Genomic DNA, 12,982 nt, shown 5'->3' on the forward strand with positions numbered 1-12,982 from the left:
AGGAATGACCTACATTCTGTAATCAAGAGTATCTTGAAGTTCCTTCTACTGGACCTTATTATATTTAGCTATGGTCATTGGGGAGTTTTATTTAGAAGCATTTTGTATTTGAACTAATTATTTCTATGAGACCATAGGAAAGACTTGATTTTAATAAGATAACTTTAAGTTATCTTAAAAAAATCAATATTTTGCAAATACCATACATTTAAGCAATGTATCTAATAATAAATTATCCTGAAGTACACTTTTTAAAGTCTTGATAATTCCAAGCCCTCTTCCCCAAAGAGGAAAAAATTGAAACTATTAATGCATGAATTTGTAATACCAAATTAAAAAAAAATAGTGATTATGAAGTTTTTACTGATTCTTAAGACAGTCTCTTCCCTTAAATGGTAAATTGGTACCCTCTGGCAACTTTATTTTTATAAGCTCTTCAGATAAAATATCTTTAAACCTCAATAATTGTTATAAATTATCTTTTGGAAATATGCATATAAATTTATCAATAGACTATTTTTCTCCCCTTTAGGAAACAAAATGGACTGATGATAAAGAAACGCTTATTAAAATAGCTGCAATTGATAATGGTCTAGCATTTCCTTTTAAACATCCTGATGAGTGGAGAGCATGTGAGTATTTAGAACTTTCCATAGATTCTATAGTTACCCCTTTTCCAGAATAAGAAGGGAATGAAATTTATGGATATCACAATAGCAGAGGAAAAACTGGGTGAAATACAGTCATTCATTAGGGCTCAGTTCTAGGCACTAGGATGCAAAGATGTGTACTACACTCTGTGGGTCTTGCCATGTATTGTTTGCTCATTTTTGGATGACTGTCTGATTTTGATTTTTTGGTTTGTATTAGCCTTGTAAAACAAGCTTGATAACTTTCCAGTTTTTAAATGTATGTAATATGGGAATTATCTATTTTAATATTTTGGTAGAATTTTATTTTCATATTTGGGTAGTATTCACTTCTAAAACAATTTAGGCCTACCTCCCCCTTTTCTAGTGAGTAGTGGCTTAACTGCCTTACCAGTCTCTTCTACAGTTAATGGTCAGGTTTTCTATGTCTTCTTGAGCCAGTTTTAGACATTATTTTGCTTTAAATTATCCATGTTATCTTGAGTTGTAATTTATGTGTATAAGGGTTTTATAGAATTCTCTTATAATTTAAGAAATCCCCTCTGTGCATATTAAATATTTAGGGGTGAAATGAAATGGAATTTGCTTTCAAATACTTAGGGGGAGGAAAAACAGGGATAGATGAAACAAATTTTATAAGAAATTTGGGAATAATTGAATTAGGTTATTCAGAATATGGGAATTCATTGTACTAGTTTTTAAAATTTTTGTTTATGTTTGAAATATATGTGATAAATTAAAAAAATAATCTCTGTATCTATGACTATGCCTCTTTTAAATTCCTACTGCTTATTGGATTTTTTTTCACTAGACTTGCCCAAGATTGTCTATTATAAAGCATTGGCCCATATATATAATATATATGATTATATATAAATATAATATACAAAACAAATATACATAATTATATAAATATATTTTATATATAATTTTTTTTCACTTTTATCAGATAATTGGCCTTCTATTGATCAGGTTTCCAGTTTGTTTATTTGCTTTTTCTTTTTCATAATTCATGTTTTCCATTATTATTTTCTTCTATTGTGTTCGTGCTATTTTATTTTCCTATATATTTTTTTCTAGGTATCATTTGGCTAAAGCACAGATTGGCTAGGTGTTGCATTGTTGTTCTGCTTTTACATATTTATACTTTCCGATTTTATTTTTGACAGGAATAATTTATAAGTATTTTGTTTGGTTTTAAATTTCTAGGGCAGTTGATTTTAAAAAACTGTCCATTGTTATTTTCAAGTTTTATTGCTTTGTGATCTGTGAATGTTAACTGTGTGAATTCTGCTCTTTGAAATTTTTTAGTAATTCTTTTGTAACTTGATATATGGCCAGTTTGAAGGACTGTATTTGAGAAGAATTCAGTTAGGCACAAAGTTCTGTGTTTGTCTACTAATGAAAGCTTGTTAGTCAAATCATATTCTTGATATATTTTTTGACTACTTGATCTGTTAATTTTTGAGAGACTAAGTTCACTGTGATTGTGATTTTGTCAATTTCTTCTTGCATTTCTTTGCATTTTTTGCTTTGTATTTCACACACAAAGGCCTGGCGTTTTATCTTGCTGTTGGCTTGTTCTTTTTATTAGTGTAAAATATATCCCACTTTATCCCTCGCAGTGTTTTTGGCATTTCTTATTTCATCTATTGTAACATTGCTGTACCTCGTTTCTTTTTTTAGTATTTACCTGTATTATTCTATACTTTTATTTTCAACTTTCATTATTTTAATATGACATATGAACAGCTCTTAGCTGAGTTTTTTCTTTTTTACCCAATCTGAGATCCTTTTAACAGGTACACTTAACTCTGCAGTTTGTCTCAATAAACTACTGATGTGTTTGAACTTTTCCTGCCATCTTTCTTTTTTTTCTATTTACGGTGAATTTCAATTTTTTCTTTTTTTCCTTTCCTATCTTTGGTTGAACTGACTTGAGATGTCTTTGTTCTATTTTTTTTTTTTCCTCTAATGGTTTGGAATCTATATGCAAATTGCATTTTAAAAGTGTCAAGTTTAAGATGCCTACAGTACACCTAGAAAATTTTACCAAACACACTGTTGGGGATTAAGGGTCTAGAACTTGAAAGATTAATTGGTATTGAGGATGTCATTTTTAAACTGTCACCTTGGTAAGTGGAAGCCGTGGTGGTGTTGCTATCACCTGGAAAAATCATGGTGAACAAATGCCACCACTAGGACAATGTGAGGTACATAGGTACTCAATAAATGTTTCCTGAATATTTAGTAGATGAAGGAGCGGAAGGACTACGTATAGAATCTAGGAATGGTGACATTGAAAATGAGAGGAAAAGCCAGCAAACAAGAGAAATGGCTTAAAAGACAGAAGGTAAAGTTTGAGAGAGTGGTATCTCCAAAACCACATAGAAGAGAATTTCACCGAGGGAGATGATAGAGAACAGTGGTGCTTGCTGCAAAGACACATGAAGTAGCATGAGGGCTGAAAATGGGCTTTTGGAGAAACCCTTATGAGATGACTGGTGATCTTAGGGGAGAGTTTGAATGGTGATAGTAGAAGTTGAGGGATAGGGATTGGAAGTAGAGGCAGGCATAGAATCAGGGCTTTTCTTTTATATAATTGGTCAGGGAAACTGGACATAGCTTCAGAGATGTAGGCCACAGGAAAGGCTTTCTTTGGAATGAACTGTACTTCCCACAGTGTTCAAAGAGATAGATACAAGAGAATTCAGAAGGAATGACTCTAAAGGCAGAGTTTTTTCCTCAGGGTTTTCTACGTGGTAGGAGCTGGAGGTTCGCATTGGATGTACCCACTGGAGTTCTATGGGTGATCATATTCTCATAAGCCTTACATTTTCTTGCAAGGATCTGAATATGTACCCTATCTAGACAATCTCACTACGTTACAAATCTTTCTAGTCCTGGCACTGTGTATATTTAATGGTCTTCTCAGGAGAGAACTAGAGTTAGCCCAGAATCATGGATCTTTTATCCCTCAAAGCCAATTACCTGTTTATCTACTAATGATTTAAAATTTTGGAACATCATACACACACACACACATATACAAATATGAGTGGTCAGTTCCTGATAATTTGTGGCTGAAAAAGCAGGGAGACCTCGGCCATGGTGTCTGGGGCTGTAAACAAATTATAGATACCCCTCAGTTTCCAAACACAGGAACCAGAGATTCAGATATATTTTTTGATATAGGACTGTTTGAGATAGACTCATTATCAAAACTCTTACTGATTCCTATTTAAAACTCAGAAACCTAACCAGTTCAGGTAATACCTTACTGTGCTTTACCATCTGAATTAACCATCCAAACTTAGAAATCTGAATAATTTAGATGGCAAAAACTAATTGTTCTCTCTGATACCTCCTTTCTCCTTTTTTTTTTTAAACATCTTTATTGAAGTATAATTGCTTTACAGTGGTGTGTTATTTTCTGCTTTATAACAAAGTGTATCAGCTATACATATACATATATCCCTATATCTCCTCCCTCTTGTGTCTCCCTCCCTCCCACCCTCCCTATCCCACCCCTCTAGGTCTACTGTCTTTTTTTTTAACCTAGGAACTGTAGGGGAAAAAGAGGGTAAATTTAGGTCTAAATAAACCATTTCCCCTCACTGATAAGAATACTTTTTCTTTTTTTTTATTAGATCCATTTCACTGGGCTTGGCTTCCTCAAGCAAAAGTTCCTTTTTCTGAAGAAATAAGAAATTTGGTTCTACCATATATTTCTGACATGAACTTTGTGCAAGATTTATGTGAAGATCTTTATGAACTTTTTAAGGTAAATAAGTTTTTAGTTTTAATTATTGCAGAAAATGAAATAAATCTTAAAAGAGATTTTCTTAATAGAGCTAAGTTGCAGTTTACTGCTTCTGATATCACTGCTTGCAGTAGAACCTGACATAACAGACAGGAATTAGCAGTTTTACTTTATAGGAGCATAAGTTTGTGAAGTTACACTGTGAGTATTCTTTGAAGTGAAATTACATTATAATTTGAGAAGTTGTTTTCTTCAAAAGTTGAAATTTTACAAAATTACTCTGAATTATAATAAATGTTTGGTGATCTGCTATGATTCAATTTTCTTTTTAAAAAAGCCTAAACCCATTGGCTGGAAAGTCATTTTAAATCCTTTCTGGAACAAGTTGGAGTATAACTACACTGTTTATTGTCATTCTGGAGGAATACGAAAATCAGTTCAAATAAAATCAATTAAAAATAATCTTTTCATGCTATTTTTTTCTATTAGGAATGCTTTCTAATGACCTTATGTGCTGAGTTGGAGAGTTCATTTGTTTTCCATTTTTTTTTCAAAGATCCTGATTTTTGGAATTATAGTAATGTTTTCTTTCCTTTTTGTGATAGACTGACAGAAGCTTTGACAAAGCCACTTTTGAAAGGCAGATGTCTGTGATGAGGGGTCAGGTAGGTCACCTTTTTAAGATCTTGCTCATTAAGGAAAAACTCTCTCTTTGAAACAGTAGTCAACTTTTTTTTTTTCCATTGTGACCCAAAGATGCAGCTCTCAACACTGTCCTTTATTCTGAACCAAAGTAGCTCAGATGATTAGAAATGAAGTTGATTTCAATACTCTTTTTTTTCTCTTTTGTCTTCTGTATTAGATTTTTTTTACCTTGTTGTGTATTGTTTAGTTAGCCAGTTTCCTCCTCCTGCTAATTCTCGTCCTCATTTTGATAGCTGTTTTCCTGAGTGTTGGTATCATTTTCCTCCTCAAATCCACTTGCTTGAACGTTTCAATACCAAGTTCTGTTTCCTGTTGATTATTTTCCTCATAAAATATGTTTGGCCTTTGCTAGAGCAGTCAGTAAATAACCATGTCACCATGGTTGAGCACTAATTAGGACATAAAAGTACTAGTTGTAACTCAATCCTCTCACTCCTTTTCACCTCCTATAATTAGCAATACAGGGTATCAATTACACCTGCTGGTGTGGACCTGCAGGCTGGGCTGACCTACAGGTGATGTCTGGCTCTTCTACTCTACTAATAGTATTTAGATTCCAAAAGGAAGACTTGAAATGAAAATAAACTATAGTGTAAACATTGTCTTTTAGTGACTTACTAATTAACTTTTTCTTCCTATAATATGCATTTCATTTAAGGTAGCTATTTGCTGCATACCTGTGACACAGAAGACAAGTCTAGGTTTTGCACTACTTATTATATAGCATTAACAAATAGATATAGTTAAATTAGGTAACTATGTATTCATCATATATTTATTGACAGAACCAGAGCCAGGAACTGTCCTAGTGATTGAGATAAAGCAGTGAGTAAAAACCAAGTTCCTACTCTGATGAATCTCTTGCTCTCATGAGGCTGGGGGCCAGGAAAAGGGACAGATTATTAGCATATACATCTCTCTGTGTTCTCTTGCGCTTATACAGTGCTTTGCTGGAGTCATAAGTTTTAAATAGTAAGTGAAATGGCTGGAGAAGCAGGCTAGAGCCAGATTTTGGAGGGCCTTAAGTGCCGGGTATAGACTCCACATGGAAGGGATTGGAGCAGTTGTGATAACCCAAGTGCCCATCAACAGATGATTGGCTTAGAATACAGTGTAATATTACTCAGCCATAAAAAAGAATGAAATATTGCCATTTGCAGCAACATGGATAGACCTAAAGAATATTATATTTAATGAAATGAGTCAGCAAAAGACAAAACTTTGATTATCACTTATATGTGAGGTCTAAAAAATAATACAAATGAATTTATATACAAAACAGGAACAGATTCACAGACATAGAAAACAAATTTATGATTACCAAAGGGGAGAGGGAGAGGGAAGAGACAAATTAGGAATATGGGATTAACAAACTACTGTACATAAAATAGATAATCAACAAGGATTTACTGTATAGCACAGGGAATTATACCCAATATCTTGTAATAATGTTTAATGGAGTATAATCTGCAAAAAAAAAAAAAAAAAAAGAATCACTAAGCTATACACCTGAAACTAATGCAATATACTTTAAATCAACTATACTTCAATTTTTAAAAAAGGGTTGTGATAATGACTAAGTTGTCTATTTACTAGTATGGAGAGATCTCCAGAATATGTTATAAAATGTAGTGCATAATGATATGTATAAGCTGCTAATATATTGTATATAATAAAAAAGGAATCAGAATATTTTTTTAAAAGGGAGAGTTATGATGAGACTTACATTTCCCGAGAGGAGACCTTACCCTGGGGTTTCTCCTATGAACTCCCTGAGATTATGTGCTAAATTCTGTTTATATGTGTGTCTTGGGCATGGAGTGGGCAACAGAATTTATATCCCAGCAAAAGGTGTTCATAACCCAACAAAGAACCCCTGCAGATTGGACAGTGGGGTGCACATTGACTCAGCAGATGAGTCTAGAACCAGGGAGCCTTGTGGGGAGGTGTTTTCAGTAATTCAGGTATGAATGATGGGCTTAGATGATTGATGATTGTAATTATGTTGCTGAGTGTTACCACCCTAAACTATATTTGAACTAAATTTTCAGGCATAGGTAATTATGCCCTAATTTGGCATTTTTGCTTGAAACAAATCTATTTGACTTAACAATATGCTCCATCTTCTGGAATTCTCTTCTCCCTAAAGATGTATCTTTATTTCAGAAATGTTTGTGTGTTTTTTTAAATAAAAGCTGTAAATAATCTTGTAAGCTTTAATTGTAGATTAAAGTTAGCACGTGAGAAATTTAAATTTAAATTTTAAAATGCTTGTCTGAACAGATATGGGGAATTCTAGTTTTGAGGTCTATTACAAAGATATACCAGTGGCTATCTGCTGTTTTAGGTTTATTTATTCATATCCTGGAGTAAAGTATTATACAAAGGAGTAAAGTATTATACAAATGGGTATAATAGAATATAAAAGTGACAGGATCAGGATCTGGGAAAGAAAAAATAAAATAAAACCTTATATGTTTTAATTTGATTTTGTTTTGGTTTTTTATTTTAATTTGGTTTTGACCTTTCTGATAGCCAAAAAGAGTAAGGTACTCTGACCATGTACATGATTGTGTAGCTCTTTGATTTTAACTCTTTTTTAAAAAAAGCTGGTCTGAAAAAAATCAGGTATTACTTTATATTCTAAAGTAAATCAGTGCTTTGAAACCAAGGCTTAACAAACAAAAACTAATACCTGTGTTTCAAGCAACAGAATTCATTATTCAGCCAGTTCCTTAATTGAGTGAAAATACTTGTGTTATTGAAACCGAAAGTGGGATCCGGGCTGCTCGCCGCTCAAAAACCAATAAAGAGGCAAGGTTGGTGGAAAGGAAAGTTTGCTTTATTTTAAATGCTGGCAACTGAGGGGGGAGGGCAGATGCCTGTCCAATGGCCAACTCCCCTCCCCCCCTCCTACAACCAGTGGGCAAGAGCTTTTATAGATGGAGGGAGGGGGCTACATGCAGAAACAGCACAGTCAGCTCTGACAGTCATCTTGAAATTGGTCATGTGGTGGTCTGACCAGCGTCGTCTTGGTTGTTGTAAGTACAGTTAATCTTCAGTTCCAGGGTCGGTTTGTTCCCATTTCCTTGAGGCCAATTCTTGGAATTGTGGCAGCTTAGGTCATGGCTACAGTCTGGTCATCACGTAGTTAACTTCTTCCACTTGATGGAGGTTTCAGTATCTATAAGACAGCTCACAGGATATGGCCCAAAATATTATCTATAGCCCTTGAGGAGGAACTAAGGGTCTTTGACTATGCTTAGTGACTAACCTGTTATTATTTGGTCTCCTTTGGCTGTTTTCCTTTGTTTCCGCATTTTCTCATTTCTCTGATTAAACTTATTCTCCAGCTAAGGTTATTCCACAGACAAAAGGCAGGCAGAGGACATAGGGTCCTGCTCTGTTTCATTATTTCAATCATTTATAATTATCCCTTGAATCCCTCTCCCTTCTAATTTTGCCAATTAACATCATGATGTGTGCTTCGTACAACCTGGTCTTTTGTCCTAATTTATAGTAAGTTTTTAGTTTTGCACACATAGTCAGTGACAATTCTCATTCTACATATAAAGATGTGGACTGGAATTAGGAACTAGTATGAAGGCATTTCTTTTAAAATTTGACTAGAAATGTTTATTCAGTTAAAAGTTTTGAATTTTACATTAAATAGCAGTAGGGTCATGATCAAGCTCAATAAGAACATTCATTTTATATTCTTCCTGTGCCTATTTGGAGCACTGGACCTCAGAAATATTTATTTGAGATACATTTTATACACGATCTGAAAAAAGTGGCAGAAATGATTAATAAAACAGTTTTATTAATACAGAGTGAAATTCTATTCAGTGATATATAAACCAGAAGCTCATTTGCAGATTCAGTAAAAATTGATGTTAAAGAAAATGAAAGTGACGCTTTCGTACCTCCTGAGTACTTGACTCTTTACTAGATATTTTTATGTTTGTTATTATTTTTCCTCATAACAGCTCTACATAGTTGTCTGCATTTTGTAACTTGGCTCAAAGGGGTTAACATGTTGCATCTGTTTAATAAGGGAGTCTAAAGTCTGGCAAATCTGCAACATTTTGGCATTGCCTCTGCCTGGGGTCCTTATCATCTCTTCTCTGGATTTAACGATCTTCTAAGTGGTGTCCCTACCTCTTTTCCCATCCTTCTTCCACATTAGACCAGAACAATCTTTCTCAAAGCAGATAGGATCATCTCTTTTGTGATTTAAAACTCCCCTGATTTGTCAGTCAGTACAGGCTTAAGCCCTGACTTTGAGCACCGTCTCCAACACCTTTGCAGTCTGCCTCCAGCAACATAGCTGCCTTTATCTCTTGTCACTTTCAGCTTCCCCTAAGGCTAGCCACTCAGAACTGTTCTTCAGTCCCAGTTTACATCTCCCAGTGGTGCCCTTTGCGTGCTGTCGTCTCTCCTGGGGTGCCTTTTCCTCTCCTTCTGGAGAACAGTTTTTCCTTCAAGCTCCAGCTCTGTCTTCCTAGGCTCCTGCCGCTCAAGGAGTTCTGATTTCCCTAGCACTCCATGGGAGTATTGGGGTCACATTTCACTCAGAAATTGGATGTTAAGACAGCACATTGGGGGAGTTTCCTGGTGGCCTAGTGGTTAGGATTCCGAGCTTTCACTGCTGCAGCCCGGGTTCAATCCTTAGTCAGGAAACAGATCCCACAAGCCGTACAGTGCAGGCCCCCCAAAAAAACAAAAGGACAGCAAATTGGGCATAGTACAGTTGAAAAATAGCTTAAAACCAACCAGGAAGTAGAATATACATAGTTTTATGTAGATAGTACAGTAATTCTCATGCCCACTAAAATTTGAGGACCAGTGAACTAGTCCAAAGGAAAGCAAAGTCTATATGCAGAAGTCTGTGAGTTCACACCGTCTGCCCTTGACCTATCACACCCCTACCATGGTATCAAATGTGGCATAGATGGAGCATTCTAAAGTGCTTTTCCTTGCCTGCAATGTTTAGTCTATTTCTAAAAATAATCTTCTCTGATGTAAAGATATAGTAATAGATGTGTTTATTCTTTGGGAAATGAAAAAATGAGTAGTATGTAAAGGAGGGGATCAGATTGTAAAGTCAGGGCATAGATCCACTGTTGCTGAAGTGTTTGTCACACTACATTCCAGTTATTTGTTCGTGTGGCTGTTTGTTTCAAGAATGTGTGCACTCTAAGGGCTCAGATGGGTTTTTTCCCCCGTATTTAGTCTTCTCCCCAACACAGCGCGTGCTCAGTAAATATTTCTTTAGTAAATAAATGTAAGATCATCAAGTGTCTTCTCAACTCCCAAAGAAATACTAATATTTTGGATAGTTTTAAGACTGAATAATTTTTGCTATTATATATTTGAAATTTTTTAGTCTTGTAGAATGACTTTCATTTTCTCTGTACCATTCCGCTTCTAGATTCTCTACAACAATCATGTATTTTTTTTAGAGTCAGGAAAATATTAGATGTTACTTAAATTAGTGTGTTTACATTAACATGTTTAGAATAGGATTTTTAAAATCAAAAGAGGAAACTAACTGAATATTTCATTCCTTAGCCATGCTGGTACCCACATTTATTTTCATGGTAAGGACAATGCTTATAAACATAAATTTTGTAAATTCTTTTTGTCTTTTTATCCAAACATAACCAGCCTAGAAGATCTTAAGGGAAGAGCTTAAAAGGAATCCTAAACCATAAATACAATGAGTAGCTACTATTACTAGTAAAGGTTTATTTCTCTGATGTATTAAATACTTCAGATCTTCCAGGATCTAAACCATCTAGTTTATACTGTTCAAGTATTATGATATTTATTTATTAGTATGGCTTTATGTTGAAACCTTTATGCTTATCTCACTATTAAACAGTCTTTACAACAACTAGTAAAATGCACACCATCTGTATATTAAATATTTTCAAATACCTGAAGGAGACATCCTTATTTCTAAAGTACACAACAGAGGGAATTTTTTACCTGATATGCAGGGAAAAAAAGAAAATGAATTATTAAATTTTTATTTGAACAGAGTAGAATAGGCTGTAAGCTATGCATTGTTTCATAACCTTATTTATATGCTCAAGTAGCAATTCCAAGAGTAGGTTTAAACATGGAATGTAATATAGTTTACTTTTCCTAGTTTTACTTTTCCTATTTAAAAATAGACTCTTAAATAAAACTTTACTTTAAATACTACCTTCCCCAGTTCTCTAATTCACTTGCCTTGCGTCATGCTTCCCCATAGCACTTTTTCCTTTTAATACTTGGTATAATTGACTTGTTTGTGATGTTTATTGACTACTCCCCTGCTGAAATGTGAGCTCTGTGAAGGCAGAGATTTTGTTTGTTTTCTTACTGTTGCATCCCCAGCACTTAGAACAGAGCCTAGCACATAATAAGCATGCAGTAAATTTATTTGTTGAATGAGTGGGTAAGGCAAGTATTTAGTAAAAACCAGACTATTTAGACCAGTATTTGTTTAGGTCCAGTGTCAAATGGGGTATGTATGCGGAACCATTCACTTCATTCAGTCTCTGACTCCATTGCTCCTGGATATAGATGCATTCTAGAATATTTCAAAGTTGCCAATTGGCAAAAATTATTTAATTTTAATCCTGTGCATTTGTCTGTGTATATGTATGTGTGTGTATAAGCATACTTACATCCACATATATATATTGATAGCAGTTACTCCTCATCACAGTCTCTGTTGGACATAAATGGATGAAATAAAAATTGTAGTTACGAATAGATGGTTAAAATAATGTCAGTGAACGGAAGGTTTTTATCTTTTTTGAACTGATGAAAACCTCTCTTCTTTCCACAGATCTTAAATCTTACTCAGGCATTGAGAGACAGGAGGAGTCCTGTCCAGCTAGTACAGATGCCTTGTGTGATTGTGGAGCGCAGTCAAGCTGGAGGTCAGGGTCGGATCGTCCACCTCAGCAATTCATTCACCCAGACTGTCCACTGCAGGAAGCCTTTTTTTTCCTCCTGGTAGCAGATGTGAGAGAAAGAAACTGTTTGGCATTATTGTGTTGTTACAACATTACCACCCTGTAAACCTGCTGGTAAGAGCTCCAGTTGCCAAAACCTCAAATAATATAAGTTTCTAAAAGGTTTTCTTTGGAATGTAATTGAAGTTTACAGTTTTTTGTCCAAATATTAAATTTCTATTTCAGGGAAGAAGTGATATATCTCCTATGTCGTATTTTTGTAGAAAAATTGTATTTTATGTTGTTGATGTTAGTTTCAGAGGTCATTTCATAGTTTACACATTCTGGAATGACTATAATTACTCTAGAATTCCAAACAGAAAAATAAGGTGTTTGTTGACTTTGAATACAATAACTTTTTATATACTTTTTTAATATTGAGAAGAATGGTCCTGTTAACTCTTCTTACATTATAAAAGGCCTTTGAGGATGAAACTGCTCTTATGAGCTTTAATAGAGTAGTTAATAGAAAATAGTTAAGAATAAAACAATGTTGCCTTAATTTTAAAAGCTGCTATTTTAGAACTTGAATAAATGCTCCTAAAGTGACCATTATTAGGGACCAGAAAATTATATTTCAAATTACCAATGACCATTTTCTTTTTTGTACTTGAGAATATTTTTGGTCAATTATTTTGTTATAGTGAGGGGAAAAAAATCTAACGCTATCTCCCCCTTTAAAAAAAATGGAAACACTCAACTGAGACTTGAGGGGAATAATATGAAATTAAGATAGATCCCCAGTATTTTGAAATTCCAGAATAGCATTAAAAATCCCCTTCTGTTTCTTGCTTGGGATCAATACTTAATCAGTTAGTACCTCAGAGTACTGATCTCGTTCAATTTAGTAC

At 34.3% G+C, this 12,982-nt stretch overlaps 1 protein-coding gene across 1 annotated transcript in view; it reads left to right on the top strand.

Annotated features, from left to right (window-relative positions):
• PI4K2B (phosphatidylinositol 4-kinase type 2 beta) overlaps positions 1 to 12,287 on the top strand; it is a gene marked incomplete at its 5' end in the record, with an annotated part of 29,113 nt that extends 16,826 nt beyond the window's left edge. The window contains 4 exons of the mRNA XM_079696553.1: positions 533 to 632; positions 4,301 to 4,434; positions 5,019 to 5,078; positions 11,963 to 12,287. Of these exons, the coding sequence (XP_079552679.1) occupies positions 533 to 632; positions 4,301 to 4,434; positions 5,019 to 5,078; positions 11,963 to 12,136 (468 nt within the window). The 3' untranslated portion in view covers positions 12,137 to 12,287. The remainder of the gene's footprint in view (positions 1 to 532; positions 633 to 4,300; positions 4,435 to 5,018; positions 5,079 to 11,962) is intronic.
• Positions 12,288 to 12,982: the final 695 nt, after the last annotated feature.

Source organism: Hyperoodon ampullatus (assembly GCF_949752795.1).
Source record: "Hyperoodon ampullatus genome assembly, chromosome: 1".
Taxonomy (NCBI): domain Eukaryota; kingdom Metazoa; phylum Chordata; class Mammalia; order Artiodactyla; family Ziphiidae; genus Hyperoodon; species Hyperoodon ampullatus.